Source organism: Ovis canadensis, chromosome 25 (assembly GCF_042477335.2).
Source record: "Ovis canadensis isolate MfBH-ARS-UI-01 breed Bighorn chromosome 25, ARS-UI_OviCan_v2, whole genome shotgun sequence".
In the NCBI taxonomy this organism is placed as follows: domain Eukaryota; kingdom Metazoa; phylum Chordata; class Mammalia; order Artiodactyla; family Bovidae; genus Ovis; species Ovis canadensis.
In genome coordinates this window covers 48,924,845-48,945,299 of record NC_091269.1, presented here as the reverse complement: position 1 = coordinate 48,945,299, position 20,455 = coordinate 48,924,845, and the positions used below count along the sequence as shown (strand labels likewise).

General features: G+C 43.2%; 1 protein-coding gene across 2 annotated transcripts in view; it reads right to left on the bottom strand.

Annotated features, from left to right (window-relative positions):
- Window positions 1-20,455, bottom strand: part of LRMDA (leucine rich melanocyte differentiation associated) — a 1,405,312-nt gene that overhangs the window by 1,174,502 nt on the left and 210,355 nt on the right. The window contains exon 1 of one of the 2 annotated variants that reach the window (XM_069572200.1): window positions 19,618-19,750. The exons of the other annotated variant lie outside the window; for it this stretch is intronic. Within the exon in view, the coding sequence (XP_069428301.1) occupies window positions 19,618-19,622 (5 nt within the window). The 5' untranslated portion in view covers window positions 19,623-19,750. Of the gene's footprint in view, window positions 1-19,617; window positions 19,751-20,455 lie in introns of those variants that run through there. 2 annotated transcript variants of the gene reach the window in all.

Here is a 20,455-nt window from a genome sequence, read left to right as displayed (position 1 = left end):
TAATTTTGGTGTTGGAAGAGGTCTTACCAATTAATTCTAATACTGAGTCAATTTAGTCATTCACAGAAGGGAACATATGACCCATGTACCAAAGATGGCTAGAATATCTCTCCCATCCAATACTCTCTTCCAGAATGTGACCTTGCTATCTCCTCATCAAGGGGTAGGCTAATCCCCCTACCCTTGGACCTGGCAGGCTGGAACTCCTTTCACTGATGGCAGCTAGGTCATAAATGTGACACAGCCTCCATCTCATTGCTGGAACACTTGCACTGGGAGCCCTGAGCCGCCACAGAGGAGATGAAGCTAACCCTCAGAGGCGGCCATACAAGAGGAAGCCAGGCCACATGCAGAGGCCACAGAGACGGGCTCCAGTGACAAGTCCTGGAATCACTGAATCACCCCAGCCCCAATGACCTGACATGCATGTGAATGAGATTTCAGAGGATTCTGGCCCCAGCTTTAAGCCACCCCTGGCCCTTGAGCCTCTCCAGTGGATGCTCCAGGCTTGTGGATCAGACACAACCCACTTCACTGCATCCATCCTCTCTAAATGTCTGACCCATAGATTCCAGGAACACAATAAAAGGGCTGTTTCAAGTCTCCATGTTTTGAGGTGATGCAGCGACCTAACAGGAAACCTGGGGAAGCAAAGGCCATATCAGAATGAAACCCAGGTCTGCTGATGGTAGGTTCAGCACTGCTTCTCCTTGGTTACTGGCACTGCAACATCTGCACAAAGCAAGATACATGTTGCAACAGCACACCAACGTACTACACAGCAAAGAAGGCAGACACCGAGAAAAGCTTACCTAAAACCCCAAAGGCACTGGCCCCCACTCCAGTACTCCTGCCTGGAAAATCCCATGGATGGAGGAGCCTGGTAGGCTGCAGTCCATGGGGTCGCTAAGGGTCAGACACGACTGAGCAACTTCACTTTCACTTCTCACTTTCATGCACTGGAGAAGGAAATGGCACCCACTCCAGTGTTCTTGCCTGGAGAATCCCAGGGATGGGGGAGCCTGGTGGGCTGCCGTCTATGGGGTCGCACAGAGTCGGACACGACTGAAGTGACTTAGCAGCAGCAGCCATCACATCCACAATGGCTAAGCAGAGGTTGCCAACGCCCTTAATACTAGTCAAATCTCCCCAGATGACCAACCAACAGAAAACCTACATTCTCCAGGAATAGGAGAAGCTGCATATTTGGGCATCCAAATAGGAATATATATATATACATATATATATATGTATGTATGTATATATATGTGTATATATATATACACACACACACACACACCACCCAGCAGTCACTGACATTCATGGGCCCAGTGATTTGTTCCCAAATATAAAATTCCCTGAAAAGCAATCACTATCCCCAGATAGAGGCCCTAATATCTCCTATAATCCCATTTTACTTTAAGCTTGGAGAGTATCAACAATCCCCCAACCTGGTCATCTGCCATTTGGGATGGTGACTCAAGTGCGGATCTTCCAGGTGGATCCAGCGTGAAAATGCATAGGCTGAGCAGATGTAGGATTTGAGGTTGAAACTCAAATGGATGAAGACAGTGGTAAATACCTGAGTCTTCTTCTTTCCACATCCTCCCACATGAGGCTCCACAGAGGGGCACATTTTCAGATTCACCGTCTTCTCTTTAAGTGAACTCAGCTGCTAAGAATCTCCATTTCTTCACCACAAACCCCAAATCAAAGACCCAACAACACGGTCTTTCAAGAAGAAAGGCCCAAGATCTCAGCCACCCCAAAGCTCGGTACATCAGGAAGTATGAACGTAGTATGCTTTCTCCCCACACTTCCCGTGACTATTTTCTGGATCCAATATTTAGCTTTTTTATGGAGTTACTAAAACAAAGTTTTTCAAAGTCACAAAAATTAAATCACACTTAACCAATCACTTCATCAATTGTCTTTATGGAAACTAAAAACAAGAACTTTAAAATAAATCTTAAAAATACATTAGCATCAACTCTCCACACAGATATAGTCATCATTTGTAGGAAGCCTTCCCCTGCAGATCTGAAAAGGACTGATGGCTTCCCCCAACTCTATCATCTAACCAAAACCATAGAATTTTCTGCATCTCTTTAACCTCTCAAGGGTGCACTGGCCCTTTCTTTTCCCTTAAGCACTTCACCTCTTCTTCTCGACCTTAGTTTCTTTCATTGTAACATACTTCAGAGAGAAAGGGACTTGTCTAAGTTCACAGAACTCAGCAGGAACCTCAACTCAGGTCTGACTCTCAATAGACTGTTCCTTTCCCCTCTGCTTCCTTGTTGAGCTTATTCTTTGTGTTCAGCTGCCCCAGGTCTTCCCTATCCAGGCCCTCACAGTGGTCATAGCACAAAAACACCCAAAGGATGCTGAGCCTGGCAGGAGGATCTCCCCTCTGCATATCGGTGCAAAAGACCCAGGCTCCAAAAAGAGACCCTCCCACTCAGATACTCCACTACCAACTGAAAGAGGAAAAAGACAGAAGTATCCCTAAAATGGCTGAAAACAAAACAACAAAGCTTCCCTCTGATTTCCATGCAGCAAGTCACTCAAAGACAAAACGCATAGCTCTGCTCTCCCCACCTTCTCACCTTGCACCAGACATTGCACAGCCTGACCACTGCGCTAACGGAGAGGCTGCAGATGTGAGAGAGGTCTCTAATTTATTTCCCTCCCTGATTTATTTTCCCCCTGCACATCACTCTGGTATGACAACAATGCATAATTTGATTACACGTGATATATAAAATCATTGCAGCTGTTTAGAAATACAGCAAGAGAGTTTCAGATCCACACTCAGCGACAGACACACTGACACACACACACACACACACACACACACACACACAGAGTCGGACTTTGTGAATCTCCTGCTAAAATCAGGAGAGGAGAAAATGAAAAGCCCTTCATACTAGTGACTATGTATTTCCAGCATTCCCTTCACACAGGCTTTGTTGATATATTCATAATTAAGAGGACCTCCTTTTTGAAAAAACAACACCCAGAGAAGGTATAATGGTAGCAGACAGCATTTGGGGGTGAAATGACAACAGTGCAACAGAAAAATGAGTGTGTGTACTGTTGAACTTTACTTGACGATGCTGCTGTGAAACCGGGTGTATTTAATTCCCCTTTAAACGGCACGTAAAAGTTTCTCTCCCGCCCGCTCACTCTGTGGGCTACATACCGTGCCTAAGATTAATCCCTCAGGAGTTTTTTATTTCCTATTCTGCCTATCTTTCATCTTCACCCCAGACTAAGCAGATGGATGTGAATTCAAAGTTTTCTGATCTTTAGCACAAGTTATGGAGGGTTATCTTTGGCTGTATATCTTTCCGCTGGCAGTGCTCCCTTGGTGATGAAGGATTAACCACCCCAGCTGTCTCTTCCCAGAATGATGCAGTGCCGTGCTCCTCGACACGACAGCATCACTTAATCTTAATGTCCGCTCTCCGAGCGCAGCCGCGCAGGACAAAGCCAATCAACATCAGACGCCACCAAGATGGACCTACTGCTTGGCCCTGGAGTCTCTCACCCTCTCACTCCTATTAATCAACATCATCCAACCCAATCCCAGAGTTCACTTCTCTTAAACCACAGTTAGACTAAGCTAGGGTCCATGTTAACCATCTGAAGCACGTGGTGAGAGGGGGGCGGTGGGCGACAATCAGATGCCTCAGGAGCACAGCACGCCAAGCCACACCACTGAGACAGACTGTCCTTTTCCTCCGCCCAGCCTCGATCCAACGCCAACACTGGTTCTGGAGCGTTCAGCACCTCTTCCCACGCTGACACTCACCTGCGTGGCATCACAGAGATCATCTTGGATGCATCCTAACCCACCTTTCAGGAACCCCAAAAGAACCTGAAGAAAGACATGTCCCATTCACAATCCAACTGTATCAGTTCCCCTTCCCTGAATCTCCACCCCTACCTGCAGCTGACATGGGCAAAACTGGGTCTAGTATTTACTTCTTTTTGCCTAAATACACTGAGTCTACCACAGATGGCAAAAATGGAAACCCTGGCACTACCCCACCCCCCAAAATGCCCTGCTTGTGTGATGGGTACATATACAAATACATTAAATCCTCCCTTCTTTTCCTTTTCTAAGCTGACATATCACAGGTAGGGAAAGCAGAATGGTACTCTCAGGTTTTACTCTGGCTCCAAGCAATTAGAGTAATGCACCTCCCTTTTCTTTCTCAAGGAAGGGAACAAAAAAGTCAGCCCAGATCTCAAAGGCAAACGTAATAAAACAGTAAATTATTGCTAGAGTTTACTAAACAAATGCAACCTAGTTAAATTTGGAAAAATCTTCACTTTTGCTTACATTTGCAATTTTACTGCTGAACTACTGGTATTTCTTACTTATGCAACATTAAAATGTATAAGAAATCCTCTTGTGTGCTATATCCAGCAACTACTCTTGATTTATAATACCCAATTTAGGGGGGAAAAAACACAACTAAACCTGATTTAAATCACAGATTACTCTGTAAAACACAAGCAAGGAACTATTCCAAATCCTAAATGTAATTTAAACATATTTATATTTTACAGTGATATATTTTCCCCATTCCTTGTCTTATGACTGTAAACTTTCTATAATTATATAAGCAATTTCCCTGAGGTCACAACATTGATCATAGTTATAAATTGCTCAAGTACAACACACAGTGAACGGATAAAATACATGCTGGACATGGCAAACAGTTTCATCAAATCAGGAGTGGGGTGGGAGAAGATGAGGGAGCGAAGAGTGGAGACGGAGAAACCGAAAAATGTAACCAACAAATTTTCCAAGAAGTCACTGCACAATGTCACGTCTCCTTCTTCAAAGCCACGTGGAACACAATTTTTACACACTGTCCCGAGTAGAGCTTGGATATATTATTTTATGATATTCTTAACCTTCTGTCTAGTAGTCTGAAAACCATGTGAGCAGGAAAGAAACTATTAATGTCACACAGTTCAAACCCAAGTAAAAACCAAAAAGAGAAGTCCTCCACAATTACAATCACCCTTTTTTCCAGAACAGCAGTTCTCAAACTGTGTTCTCTGGAACCCTAGTATTTCATGGAGGTATTCCCTGGGTCAAGCAGGTGAAAGCCAGGCTTCCGCTCCTTCTTTAACCAGAGCAACTTCTCTTCATCTGTTTGCTCCCGGTGGGGGGCCTTGGTAGAAGAAATTTTCCCTGGAAAAAAATAGTTTTAAATGTTACAAGAAGGGAAACAAAAAAGGGTTTGGAAACTACCACTGCTAGAGATGTCCCAGTGAAGAATGGGACCTAAAGCAGCTCTCTGAGAGTTGTTTCCGGTTGTTAGTGATTCTGGTGCTCAGAGGTAATTCTCTTAGTGAGAGAGGATGAGTGTTCTCGTTGCACAGGATGCAGACAGAGCTGTCGCCAGGTGCCTCTAGTGTCCAGGGTTCCAGACAGACAGGCTGACAGGCCAGCCACCCCTGATGGCTAACAACACCACACTCCATGCCGGGCAGCTGCCTATTAGGGAGACAGCTGAGACCCAGAGGGGAGGGAGCAATCAGCGTGTGACAGGCACTGCCTTGTTCAACGTAAAATAAATTTTAAAAGACCTGCATTCTCTGAAAGCGAGGAAGGCAGCAGTTCAAACTTGTCCTCCTCAACATTTTCGAAGGAAATCTAAGCACGTCTACAGCATGTTTCCAGGAGGATGACCTTTTAGACACTGACAGTCTGAAGCAAATCATGTTCTCTGTGTTCCCTTCACTCTACACCTCTGCATCTTCCTCTTCTCCTCCTGTCTCCACTGTTCTACTCATTCACTATTAACGGTTCCCACATAGAGCATATCTGGCTTCCTGTAGTACAACTTTCCCTCACTGGAGGTAATATTCACGATATTAAACTGACATGGCGCAGGCATGGACCAACAGGAAGAGAAGCTGGCTATGGACAGTGAACAGTCATACACAGAGGTGAACTCGATCCATTGATATAAGTCTTGACACCAAAAGAAAGAGAAACAGTACATCCCATGAGTTAATTCTGAAAGCTTCCAAGTCGGAGTTCAAAACTCCATTCTACCATTCTATTATCTGTTGAACCTTAGGATTATTCAACTCAGAATCTGTCTCTGCCTCTGTATCACAGGCAGTGTAGTTCCTGCCCGGGAAAGGTAAATGAGTTAACACAAATAAAACTAAAACATACCTTAAGTGCTCATAAATACAAATGGTTGGCTGGCTGACTTCTGTTTGTGCTTGTCATTTAGAACCTCTAGCTATTTTGTGGGTTCCCCCATAAACAAAATAAAAACAGAAAGTCTTGCACATTAAAGGGGAAAATGCCAGCCCCTGGGTGGACGATGTGAGGAGGGAAATCTCAGGCGATGAACTGCAGGTGGTAAAGCTCATACTGCCAGGGTTACTACCCAGACACACAGCAGATTCCTATCACTTGATTAGTTTTTTTAATCACTGTATCAATTTTTGTTAAATATATACATATAATTATTTTCATAGCAAAGTTTGATACAGCACATGGGAAAAATCAAAAAAGCAATTAAAATCAACTGAGGACAATATAAATATCTAATATTTTACTAAAAATTTACTATATGCCAGCATTGGGCTAAATGTTTTATTATATCAACTAATTTAATATTCATAAGTCTTTAATAGGCTTAGAGTGGTTAAGTAATTTGTTCTGACTTATTGGAAAAGACTCCGATGCTGGGAGGGATTAGGGGCAAGAGGAGAAGGGGACGACAGAGGATAAGATGGCTGGATGGCATCACCGACTCAATGGATGTGAGTTTTGGTGAGCTCCAGGAGTTGATGGACAAGGAGGTCTGGCATGCTGCGATTCACAGGGTCACAAAGAGTTGGACACGACTGAGACACTGAACTGAATGTCATATCGCTCCTAAGTGACAGCATCAGGATTTGAATCGAGTCTGAAACCAAAACTTATATGCTTAAGCTCTGTAGAAGATTGCTTCCCTGAAATAACAGAAGTTCACATTTTGGTCTATTTCCTTCAGATCTTTTTCCTAAGCCTAGAAACAGTTAAGTAGGGAGACAAGCAGGTAGATTAACAAATGCAAAAAATTCCCATTGAGTCATTTAAATTTTTATATAGGATTAATCAATATAATTGCGTATGTATTAAAAATATATTTCATCTAGGCACATCTTCAGTCTCATGAACCTTGAGTTTTTTCATTTAAGATAGTTTCTATATGGGCATGTTTTATAAATCTCAAGCCCAAGTACTTTCCACTTCAGTTTCACCCATGAAACCCAGTTTCACGCATGAACCTTGGACACGACTTCTCAAAGATGAGTAAACAGAGCACAACACAAACCTACAACCCAAGGGTTTCTCAGAAAATAGCAGGGCCACACAGACCAAATATTAAAAGGAAACAGGGAGGAAAATCCAAGAACTTGGTATCATGGAGGGATAGGAGTTTCCGTACAAATATTTTCACCAGTAAAAGCAGCTTGAGGCAACCCATTAAATGTCAATAATGGCCAACTCTTTCCATCTTTCAAATCTCTTTTTTCATCAATTCCTATAATTGTAGAACCAGAAACATTCCACTTGGGGCCCATTCTTCATCTCTTTCCTTATGGGTGCTGGTGATGTTAGACTTAATTATGGTCAGAAATTAGGCTCACTTGGCACTTTTTTTTTCTTCTCAAGAACAGAACCCTGAATTCTATTCCAGCAGGGAGAGCAGAGAGATTCAAACTCCTCAGAAAACTGAGCTACAAGACTGTGAAAGCAGAAACCACCCAGCAAGTGACAACCTCAACTCTTTCAAAGTTATTAAATTGAGGAGGAAATGGGAAACAAGGCCATCATCCAACAAGAAAGGTCAAATTCTGCTCTCAGACACTTGGGCACAACTCCCAAGGTTTTAGCCCACCCCTGCCGGAAGCTGGCAGCTAACTGTCGGCAAAGAGCTCCTGAAAGACAGCTCACACCCAACCTATGATCTGTCGACTACTGCGTGTGCTAACATAAAACATAAGCACTGCACAAAGGTCATCGGACCCCGTCTGAAGTCTTTCCCTGGGAACCACCCCAACTGGTCCTAATTGCTCAGGCACCCACAGAAAAGCAGGCCAACAACTTGCTTCTCGCATTTCTCAAAAAGGGTGGCCAGGTGCCTCATCAACTCTTCAGAGATGGAAAGACTAGCTTTCCACAGGTTCTCAATTGGATAGATTTCAGCTATTTTTGAATATGTTCATTTTCTTCATATATGCATCTTCTTTTACTCTCTTCAGTAACATCTGATAGCAGCTTTCTTCATGTGAGTCCTGCATTATTTCATAGTAAATTAATGTGTAAGCATTTGATGCTATTATTAGCTGTCAGTGAGATTCCGTCTCCCTGCCCCATTTCACTGTATGGATTTTTCTATATATTTTGACTAGTTTATATAACTCCAATTAGTTTGCTTTTTAGTTGACTCTCTTGAGTTTTCCAAATTAGCCACCACTTCACTTAAACATAAGGATATTTTTATCTCCTCCTTTTCATTATATATAACTGTTTTCTATTTCTCATCGTACTGCATTAACTAAGGCAATGATTGCAAACTCAACATGCCCACAGGGCCAGGCAGGTAACTCAGCTGAGAGAACTCAGCTAAGGAAGACTTGCAGCAGGTAGAGAATGAGGATGTATGTCTGCAAGTGACAGGGACACTGTGCTCTGTCCTCGTGTTACATTCAGGAGGACAGGTTTCATCTTGCCAAGTTTTCAAGAGAGGCCAGAGATAATGATTTTCTGCTGAAACGTCCAGTTCTTTAAAGAAGGTTTAAAAGGTCCAATCTTTTTTTTTTTTTTTTTACAAACGTGGATCAGGCCAATAGAGAATGTCTGACGGTCAGATATAGCCCAAAGGTGACCAACAAACTCTAGGTGAGAATATCCAGCATTTTAGAAAGTATTGAATTTAAAACAGAAAATGAAATGAACACACTCTTCTTAGCACTGATTTCCTGTAATCTTGGGCCACTAAAGAGGATATTACTGTTTGACTTGAGGTAAAGAATCTCCATCACAATAAGTCTCTGCATCAGTTCAGCTCAGTCGCTCAGCCGTGTCTGACTCTTTGCAACCCCATGGACTGCAGCACGTCAGGCTTCCCTGTCCAATACCAACGTCTGGAGCTTACTCACACTCAAGTCCATAGAGTCACTGATGCATATAACAATCTCATCCTCTGTTGTCCCCATCTCCTCCCACCTTCAATCTTTCCCAGCATCAGGGTCTTTTCTAGCGAGTCAGTTCTTCACATTAGGTGGCCAGAGTATTGGAGTTTCAGCTTCAGCATCAGTCTATCCAATGAATATTCAGGGCTGATTTCCTTTAGGATAGACTGGTTGGATCTCCTTGCAGGCCAAGGGACTCTCAAGAGTCTTCTCAAGCACCACAATTCAAAAGCATCAATTCTTCACTGCTCAGCTTTCTTTATAGCCCAACTCTCATACCCATACATGACCATTGGAAAAACCATAGCTTTGACTAGATGGACCTTTGCTGGCAAAGAAATGCCTCTGCTTTTTAATATGCTATCTAGGTTGGTCATAGCTTTTCTTCCAAGGAGTAAGCGTCTTTTAATTTCATGGCTGCAGTCACCATCTGCAGTGATTTTGGAGCTCAAGAAAATAAAGTCTGTCACTGTTTCCATTGTTTCCCCATCTATTAGCCATGAAGTGATGGGACCAGATGCCATGATCTTCGTTTTCTGAATGTTGAGCTTTAAGCCAACTTTTTCACTATCCTTTTTCACTTTCATCATGAAGCTCTTTAGTGCTTCTTCGCTTTCTGCCATAAGGGTAGTGTCATCTGCATATCTGAGATTATTGATATTTCTCCCAACAATATCGATTCCAGCTTGTGCTTCATCCAGCCCAGCATTTCACATGATGTACTCTGGTGGCATTAATGGCAACCTCCTCCAAGAGGGCTTATGCCATACCCAGGTCTGCTGCACCCAGAGCCCCTGCCCCTGCAGCAGGCCACTGTTGACCCGTACCTTCACAGTTCAGTTCAGTTCAGTCCAGTCACTTAGTCACGTCCAACTCTTGGCAAACCCCATGTTTACAGCACACTAGGCTTCCCTGTCCATCACCAACTCCCAGAGCTTACTCAAACTCAGGTCCATCCAGTCAATGATGCCATCCAGCCATCTCATCCTCTGTTGTCCACTTCTCCTCCCACCTTCAATCTTTCCCAGCATCAGGGTCATTTCTAGTGAGTCAGTTCTTCGCATCAGGTAGCCAAAGTATTGGAATTTCAGCTTCAGCATCAGTCTTTCCAATGAATATTCAGGACTGATTTCCTTTAGGATGGACTGGTTGGATATCCTTACAGTCCAAGGGACTCTCAAGAGTCTTCTCCAACACCACAGTTCAAAAGCATCGATTCTTTGGCTCTCAGCTTTCTTCACAGTCCAACTCTCACATCCATACATGACTACTGGAAAAACCATAGCCTTGACTAGACGGACCTTTGTTGGCAAAGTAATGTCTCTGCTTTTTAATATGCCATCTAGGTTGGTCATAGCTTTCCTTCCAAAGAGTAAGTGTCTTTTAATTTCATGGCTGCAATCACCATCTGCAGTGATTTTGGAGCCCAAAAAAATAAAGTCTCTCACTGTTTCCATTGCCTTCCCATGTATTTGTACCTTCACAGGAGACACTCAAACACAGCTCTGGCTCAGTCTCTGTGAGGTCTCTGGGTCCTGGTGTGTACAAGGTTTATTTGAACCCTCTGAGCATCTCTGGCAGGTAAGGTGGTGATTCTAAATGCGATTTTGCCCCTTCTACCACCTTGCTAGGGCTTCCCCTTTGCCCTTGGACATGGGGTATCTCTTTTTGGTAGGATCCAACATTCTCCAGTCGACAACTGTTCAGCAGTGAGTTGCAGTTTTAGAGTTCTCACAGGAGAAGATGAGTCCATGTCCTTATACTCTGCCATCATATGCCACAAACGCACCTTGTTGTCAGAAGTCGCCGTCTCCTCGCTGATCTTTCCCTCACTGTGATCCGATCTGGAGATGGAGGAGCAACAACAGGCAGAGGAACAAGCAGTAGCACTGAGGGACAGGAGGCAGCAGCGGACGAGGGGGTGCAGGGGCAGTGGCTCAAGGGCCTCACCATGGTGGATGCCTCACCCAGAATGGCACCCCCCCCAGTCGGGAACCCCAGAGACCCCTGCAGGTGCATAAAAGCTGGCTTATTGGGAATATTTTATCAGAAACAAATTTTGAATTATGTTCAAATAATTTGGCTCTCCTTTGACTCTGTGATTATTTTTAAACTAGCAAAGAAAAAAAATAGAATACTTAAGATATATTATGGGAAAGTTTACTACCACTTTAAAAAATGTAAACAAACCTAATTTTTTTAACTCCTTAGTTTTATTTTATTGGCTCAGCCCTTAGATGTGACTTGCTTTCTCATCCATACTCCAGTAACGTATGCTCATCTATCAAAGTCCTAGGCATAAAACTGCCACTGACATCATCAGTTTCAAAAAATTATTCACAACTGGATCCATCATCAACTCAGTCTACACAACCAGCTTCAAATTCCAAGGCAATTCCACACCACAACTCACATCTGTATTCCCAAGTCCACTTTGATACAGTTCACTCTTTGGAAAGACGTTCGAATGACAAATCTTCTGGAAACAGGTTTTGGTTGGAGGGTGAGGAGGGGAAACAGTATTAAATAAAAAAGATATAACTGACTCAAGACAGCAAAGACATTCAGTGCATGAATGTAAAAACATCACTAAACTTGGCTTACAAAATTGTTAATTATACATGTGACAGTGATATATCACAAACAGCTGGGGCTAAAGAATACAAACCCACACAAGGAGTGGGTAGGAGCAGGGGGAAAGTACTCCAACACCATCAAAGAGGATGCTTAAACTCAACCTCCTCTGCTAGAATCATTTTAATACCCACAAAGTAGGTTAACTACCTCACCCAAAGTTCACAAGCCTACCTCCTTACCTCCTAGACCCAGGCTTCTAAGTACAAACTCTAACTTGGAAATCCTTCTCCACCATCTAAGCAAGTCAGGCTATAAAGTTTGTGACCACCAGAAAGAGCTTGGTCAGAATCAAAAACCATGCATGTCCTGTAGCTTTAAAAAGAAAAGTCATAACTTTGAGAAATTTGGTCTTAATTTTTTTTCAAAATACATCAATAGTCTCCATGCCTTGAGAGACTCCTCCAGAGAACCCCCCAGAGCCTGACATCCCATCTCAAATACAGGCCCAAGTGCTCACCACATCTGCCAGGAATCCACTCTCCTGGGACTCTTCTCCAACCCACAGGGAGGAGTCAGGGTCAGAAACACTCACAAGGAGTTCAGAAGTCTCTTCGCACCAGCAGAGTCAATGACAAGGCAAAGCCTGGTGGGTTTGGCGGCAAGTAGGACAACAGGAGGATGGAAAAAAAGTCTAATTCTTTAGGGACCCCTTCAGCAGTCCTATGCTGGAAAAGATACAGACTCTCCCACACATGCTATAATGGTAACCTAGGTCCCTCACCATAAGACATATCTGGAGGCCAAAAAAAAAAAAAAAAAAAGCCAACTAATGTTTAAGTCCCTGGTACATTTTAACACAAGTGACAGTCTGAAGGGTACAAGCTTAGATAAAATATTAGTGTATTTCCATAAATGCTATACTTTCTAATAAGCATAAGTTTATTAGTAAACTCAATTTCAGCAAGTCTAAGATGGTAAATTTCAAAGTCCAAAGGTTGAAGCCTTCCAGAGGGTGGGAAATGACGGCAGAACAGTCTCCTCTTCGTTTTAGATGGGATGACGAAACCTCTGTGTTTGTTTGCCTCCACATAATTTTAGAAAATGCTGAGAACAACCAGATTGTGATTTAAGCTTGTATTGAAAGTAAAGGCCACCAATGGACAGCCCAATTCCTTCCCTTAATAATCTTCTGCAAAGATTTCCACATCAGACAAAGGTTTCACATTACTATTCCCTCTGATTCTATCTCAAGCTGTCTCAAAATGTAACAGGCACCAGAGTAACTAACTTTCCAGGATAAGGTATCAAGTTTCCTCTTCTCCGTGATGTGGAGAAGCAGAAATGGAAAGATTCCTGATGGGCAGCAAAGATCCAAGAATATTGAGGGCTGATACAGTAACAGGGGGAGGAGTCCAAACAAGGACAGAGCACATTATGGTGTCCAATACCATTTTTAAAAAACAAATGAAATAAGCATCCCAGGCAGCCCAAGAAGGATGTGTCCAGATGCCAGAATAAGGGAAATCGGTTGAGGGTGGGTCAATAGAAACAGCTTTACCCTCCAGAACACCATGGCAAAAGCCACATCAATGCCAGTTGTAGGAGATCACTCTATTTTACAAAATATAAAACTGTTTCACTGCAAATCTATGGAAACAATGTCACAGGGGCCAAGGGCTGTCACTTCGAGTCAAAGAAGGCCTATTTCAGTGTGGCGCTGATGGCCAGCAATGTCAAGGCGAATTACACCCCTACTCACTGAGAGAGAAATCAAAGTCAGGAGACGAACGTTTAGCTGGAGACACACCCACAGGAGGTGGGAGAGCCAGTGCTTCCTCCAAGCCATGCCTCTGAGCCATCTATCATAGGCTCAAAGGATGTGTTTTTTCCCATCGAGAAGTGGAAAGGGCTGGTGACGGGTCACTGCAAAGGGAGAACTGGGGAGCCGTTCTGAAGGCCAAGACCTACTCTTGCCACGTGTGGGAGTGGGAGGGAGGGGATGTCACCAGGCTACTGGCTGACGGAACCTGAATATAAAAAAGGGCGTAATGACTAGAAACTGCAACAGGTGGGTGCCCAAAGACAGAACTGGAGTTCTTTTTCCAGGTGGCATGAGGTTCCATGAGCTACCTGAGAGCGCTGGTAAGTGATGTACAAGGAACACAAGACTTAGACAGGCTACAGATCTTGGGCAAGTCACACACTTTCTGGACCACAGCACAGTAACAATCCATGAGAAGACTCTGCATAAATGTGGTCTCATGGCTAGAAATTCCCTTCAAGCAGGTCAGAAGGCAGAGCAAAAGCCAAAACCAAGTTTAAGAAGAAAGGAGATCTAATGCACATTCTAAAACAACCATCACTTCCATCCATAGACATGAAGCCAACATACAGGTCTGGGAGGGAAGCAGACCTATAGGAAACAGATTTATGATATCCACATCTTCAGGAGGACTAGAGCCAAACTTCTACTGGGGAAAGAGCAAGTTCCTCAGTCTCCTTGATGTAGACCCAATAGTTATTAAAACTGCTGATTCTAAGGATGGAGGCTGCTCAAGTCTTTGTTCAGCCTGCAGATGCACAAAGAATAGTAAGTGTGTGCTCTAACTTAAAAGGAAAAGGAAGAGAAGGGCTACCAGTCATTAAGTGGCTTCTGGGTGCTAAACACTGTGATATGTATGAGTGTGTCTATGAATTTTATTTAATCCTACCAGTTACCCATTTTATAGACAATCAGCTTAGAGAGAGATTAGACACTTTCCAACAAACATGCAACAATAGTCATGGCTATTGGATAAGATGGAGATTAAGTCACTAAGAGCCTCAAAGAAGATCTCTTCTACCTCTAAAATTATGGTAGACCTTGAAAGAGCAAGGAGGGCAACAGAGGTTACCCCTCAATCCCCGGTGACCCACCATTCACACACACACAAAATCTTGTGCATTACATGAGAACCAGCAGATTCTACCTTAACGATGAAAGCCAAAGGGTGGCCAGCCCAGCCGAGAGGAGGAGGAGTGGCCACAGGTCTGCCAACCCCACAGAAAGGGATCATCCCGGGCACAGTCTTTCCGTTAGGCAACTTTTAACTTGGGACATAAAAATGAAAAAGTGCCTTTGTTTAAAACCCTTCTGAAATTTCTGATCATGATGATTTATGTAAATAAAATGTTAAATTAAAATGTAGGTATTAATAAAATTACATATATGATGGAATGGCTGTTCTTTTTAAAACTGGTCTGCAATAAATATTCTAAATTCTGATTGCAGGTGATTCAGGCCTTGAAAGCTTTGCCAACAATAGCCAGCAGAGGTCTATTACTGAAGTGGTATTAATATAGCTATCATCACCAATTCAAAGCAGATAATAAAGGACTGACACATTTATTATCATTATTAATTAACAGTTTTCTGAGATGGAATTAAATCAATATGCTGCTCTGATATCATTTTAACTAGTTATGCAAATCAAACATTTAGAGCCCATGAACAGATATAAATGCCATTCAAAATTCACTTCACACTTATTACTGTAATATCAGAACTTTCAGGCTTTGCTAGTAAAAAAAAAAAAAGGACTTAATGCTCATTTAATTACACTCAGACATAAAGCTTATGGAATGAAAGTTGAAATAGCTGATTAGTTAGGAAGTCGTAGTGAGGCTATAACACTCGGGATAGACAATGAGATAATAATGTGAAAACGCAGGACTCTGCACAGAGTGGTTCTGGCAGATTCTATTAAAAAGAACAATGACATGTGCAAGAGATTATGTTTTAAAATTACAAAGTTGAGGAGCCTTTCTTAAGTCCAGAAAGAAGAAGGGGGAAGAGAGGAGACAGGGGAAAAGAAGAAAGAAAAACAAACCAGGTGTGGGGAAAACCTACAGCTCTAAAACCCATCTTCATAAAACAGAAAACTGTCAAGTTCAAAGGTCCAACATTTCTTCCTCACTAGATGATAATGATGACAATTTTCTTCATGCAGAATGCTACAACCACTTCTCAGGTTTTCGTATCAGATGACAGCAACGTCTCTCTTTTTTAATATATTTTTAGCTTTTAATTTTTCACTTATGTATGTCTTAGCTCCTCAGTGTGATGGTAAGATCAATAATGATAAAGGCTGTATTTTATTACCACTTTGAGTCCTACATAGCATCAAGCAAAATGTCTTTCCTCTGGTAGATCTGATGTTTCCTTCACTGCAGCACATCCCGTGTGAATGGTGCCGTGGTCCAATGTTCGGGGAAGGTTTTCCCACCATCTGATCCTGCAATATTTCTGGAGTAACACAGCTTCCTGGTATATTTTATGTCTGTTCCTCTTCCTGCCAGGCTCCCCAGGACAGCTACCTGGAGAATCACTCTGAGTCAGAGTTCCCTGCTTCTGAGCCCAGTAGGGGCGAGAAGAGATGTGAAAGGTTTGACATTTACAGATGTGGGTGACCGATGTGCAAAAGCAATCAAGTTCCAAAGGTGGTGGTGGTGGTGGTGGTGGTTGCTGTTGTTTCAGTCACTCAGTCATGTCCGACTCTTTGTGACCCCATGGACCATGCCAGGCTCCTCTGTCCATGGGATTTCCCAGGCAAGAATACTGGAGTGGGTAGCCATTTCCTTCTCCAGGGGATCTTCCTAAGCCAGGGATCAAACTCGTGTCTCCTGCATTGGCAGGCAGATTCTTTACCACTGAGCCACCAGGGAAGCCTTGAGCAGGAGGGGTGAGGACGCGGGGGGCGCTAAAATTACTGCCAGAGAATCTGAACAGCCTCTGTGGCTATCTGGGCAAGGAAGAGGCTGGCTGAAGGCGGCAGTACCGAAAGGCAGTGTGAGGGACAGAATTACTTTCCAAGGTCCTCCCCCAGCCTCAAAGTCATGGGTCTACTGAAGTAGTTTTTTGGAACTCAGTCAGCATGTCCAGTGTCAATGCCACTGCAGAGAGGCAGGGATTCTGCTGGGTGAGTGCTCTGGGGGTCAGGTCACAGACAAACTTAAAGGCCCAGAAAGGAGTAGCTAAAGAGGTCAAATACTGCCTGGGCTATGGATCTGACTTACAATGGAGAGCCGGAGTGTTCTGCAGACTCTTACCAGGCTCTCAGCAAGCAGAATTAAGCTTGGAATATTTTTTTATTGAAAGGACTGAATTGTTTCTATAGTGTAAGTTAATATGGGCAATATCTAGCCCTTTTTGTTGTTGTTGTTCCCTCCAAATCATATTCCCATCTTCACTCTAGAGGAGTCCATGTGATCCTCAGTAGAATCCATTTCAGAGCCAGAAAATGAATAGCACATATACCAACAGAAAATATAGTACAACCGTTCTGCTGTGACCCAAAAGGAACAATATAAAAAGAAGAAAATGAGATTTTATTGTCCTTTCCACACTTTCCACTCTCACATTTAGCATCTTAACATTCTTCAAGTTCTTCTCAGAAATATAAAGCTCAAATCACAGACCAGTATCTGTTATGTTGTACTGTCTTTGCCAGGGAATTTTACAAATTAAAAACTATAAAGGCTAAGAAGTTACAACTATATGCACTTGGATCCTGCCCTGGAAGGGGGAAAATGTACCTGAGTAGTAATGAGAGTAGGGAAATACACAGATTAAAAAGATTGGAAAGATGTATAAGAAAATGTGTAATTGCAGTTAACTTAGAGGAGTCTGATTATGGGAGATATCATCTTCTTTGTGCTTTGGTGTATTTTCCAAGCATTAATAATGCCCACCTTTCCACTGAAGAACATTTACAGAGGGCCAGGGACTAACCAAGCACTGCATAAGATGCTGGAAAGACAGCAATCAAGACAGACAAGGTCCCTGCCCTCTTGATGAAACAACCTAATACGGAAGACAGACTCAAACAAGCAATGACCAACACAATGATTTGTGCTTTTTCTATTGGTTTGTTTGTTTAATGAGGATTTACAAAGCCTTTACTGCTACTTAGATTCTACACATATTTCCTGGGTCTTGAGCAAGTTTGAATCCTTCCAACTTAGAGTGTTCCTATCTTCCTAAAACAGAAAGCATGTGCCTGAGGCTTGAGAAATCACTACATTTTCTACTTTTCCATGATGAAGGTACAAGACTTCTTGGATCCAAGACCTAAGCACCTAGGTAAACCATGTTGGTGGTTAGCTGAGCTGAGGCCCTGAACTCTTCTCCTGACTCTCATGCTAACTAAGCTTTAGCAAGTATTTCCCCAAGACAGCTATACCTGAGGCCCTCCACGTTTTCAGTTCCACTGACTTCTCCACTGACTGCATGTGAACAGCCAGACTCAACAACCCCACCTGCGGCCCAAACTTTCTCCACCTGTGACTGCACATGCTCGCTCAATCGTGTCCAGCTCTTTGTGACCCCATCAGGCTCCTCTGTCCACGGGATTTTCCAGGCGTAAATACTGGAGTGGGTTGCCATTTCCTCCTCCAGGGAATCTTCGTGACACGGAGATTGAACCGCATCTCCTGTGTCCTCCTGCATTGGCAGGCAGATTCTTTACCACTGGGCTACCTGGGAAGCCCTAAAGTCTCCATCAGTCCCAAATATCAAGCAAATTTGCCCTCAGTTATTCTCTTTAATGGAGAAGGCAATGGCAACCCACTCCAGTGTTCTTGCCTGGAGAATCCTGTGGACGGAGGAGCCCGGTGGGCTGCTGTCCATAGGGTCGCACAGAGTTGGACACAACTGAAGCAACTTAGCATGCATGCATTCTCTTTAAGGGCTTCCCAAATGGTGCTAGTGGTAAAGAATCTACCTGTCAATGCAGAAGACACCAGAGACTTGGGTTTGATCCTTGGATAAGGAAGATCCCCTGGAGTAGGAAATGGAAACTCACTCCAGTATTTTTGCCTGGAAAATTCCATGGGCTGAGGAGCCTGGTAAGCCACAGCCCATGGGGGTCACAAAGAGTTGGACACAACTGAGTGACTGAACATTAGCACGAGCCCAATCGTCTTAAGAGACTTGATATTTCAAAAAAAAAAAAAATCTTTTTCCCTATCTTTAAATATCTGGAAAATACAAATCTCAGAAAACTGTTATAGTGGAGAAAAGTTTTAAGGAAAATTGCTTGTTGCTATGTCCATTCTATTCTCCCTCCTCACCCTCCTCCCCAGGAAATTCAATCTCTGGTTCAAGAATAATATGGAAAGAATATTTGTGGGTATAAAGATTAATATGTATAAATGACTAAAGATAAATGTCAAAATCTCATTGAGAGGTGAAATATATAAAATACATGCTCACCCTTTAGGGGCAAGGAGAGACTGTTAAGCAAGGGTATGTTAGCACTGACCACCTGTCAGACCCAAGGTCAGCACGGTCTTTGACCACTATGGCATGAACCTTCCAGGAGGTCTTGAGATCAGTGAGTGAAGAGTCCAGCCATGAGAAAACCACCACCTCAATTCAAGGAACAGCATCAGTGGCAGGAAGTTAGGGACAACGTCCAATAATTGGAACAGTAAGTAGGGCATCGACCCAAGATAGGACTGCATAAAACTGGATGGGACTTTTGCAGCCAGTACACAGGGGTGATCCCTGCAACCTCAGCTCATCCTCTTCCCCTGTCAGTTGGCCCAGTCCAGCAACCGCCAGGACACACGGGTCAAATGCTGATTCCTTTGCCATGGCATAAACAATTGTGCATGGCTCCCCTTCACCCAGCTATGGGTACCCTGTGTATATCCAGGGAAAGCCATGGACAGTAGAAGGCTCTCTGCCCCTGCTTCCCCATCTGTGCTGCAACCTGCCGAGCAGTTGGAGTTACACTAAAAGAGCCTACAATTTTTATGGAGCCTACTCACCCCATTCCTTAAGCCTTTTTCAAGGGGTCCTTCCTTTTTAGCAACTTAGCAAGAAGCCCAGCCCAGCCTCGAGTCAAAGACAGCAAGCTCCTTTCCTTCCTCAGTCCACAGTCTCTGATGTGACTCTCCCTCCACTCTCCCTCCCACCCCCATTCTCTTCCTGAGAGCTGTTCTTTGGCCTCATTGGCCTAAGAAATCACTCAAGGGTAAAGGCTGCAAGAAAACCTTTAGCTTGTCAAAGGAGAATGATTGTGGGACTGTTATCACACGGGACAGTGAAAGTCAGTTGGCTCTCTCGCCACTGGCGCTATTTAAGCACAGTTGAGGTTTGTCTGTGTCTGGGCATATAGGGAGGTGGTAAGAAGCTAAAATACAGTATCATCTCCTCTTTAAGTTGTCCATGTAAATTAAAAGTACATACTGTACTAATAAAAAAAACAAAGCTCAGGAGTTTAAATTTCCTCCATAAGGTTTTTCTTAAAGTTGGAAAATTCAGGTGAAGATGGGATTAGAGAAGAAGAACTATTGAAGTCTTTTACAGACAGGAGAGTGAGCAGATACTCGTGCTATTTTCTAAGCATAGAAAGATAAGTTAACAATCAACCATACTTCATATACATATATAAATATATATATATATATATACACACACACACACACACCAAAAAACAAAGAAGTTAACAAATTACAGCAGACCTACAAATTAGAGAGGTTTTAAGAAGATGAGCAAAGTGGGGTGTTCACCTGGGTGAGAAAGCAAGAAAGATGTAAAATTACTTTTTAGAAACAGATGACACCTCTCCCACTGCCTGTAACCCCATCCCACATCCTGATCTAT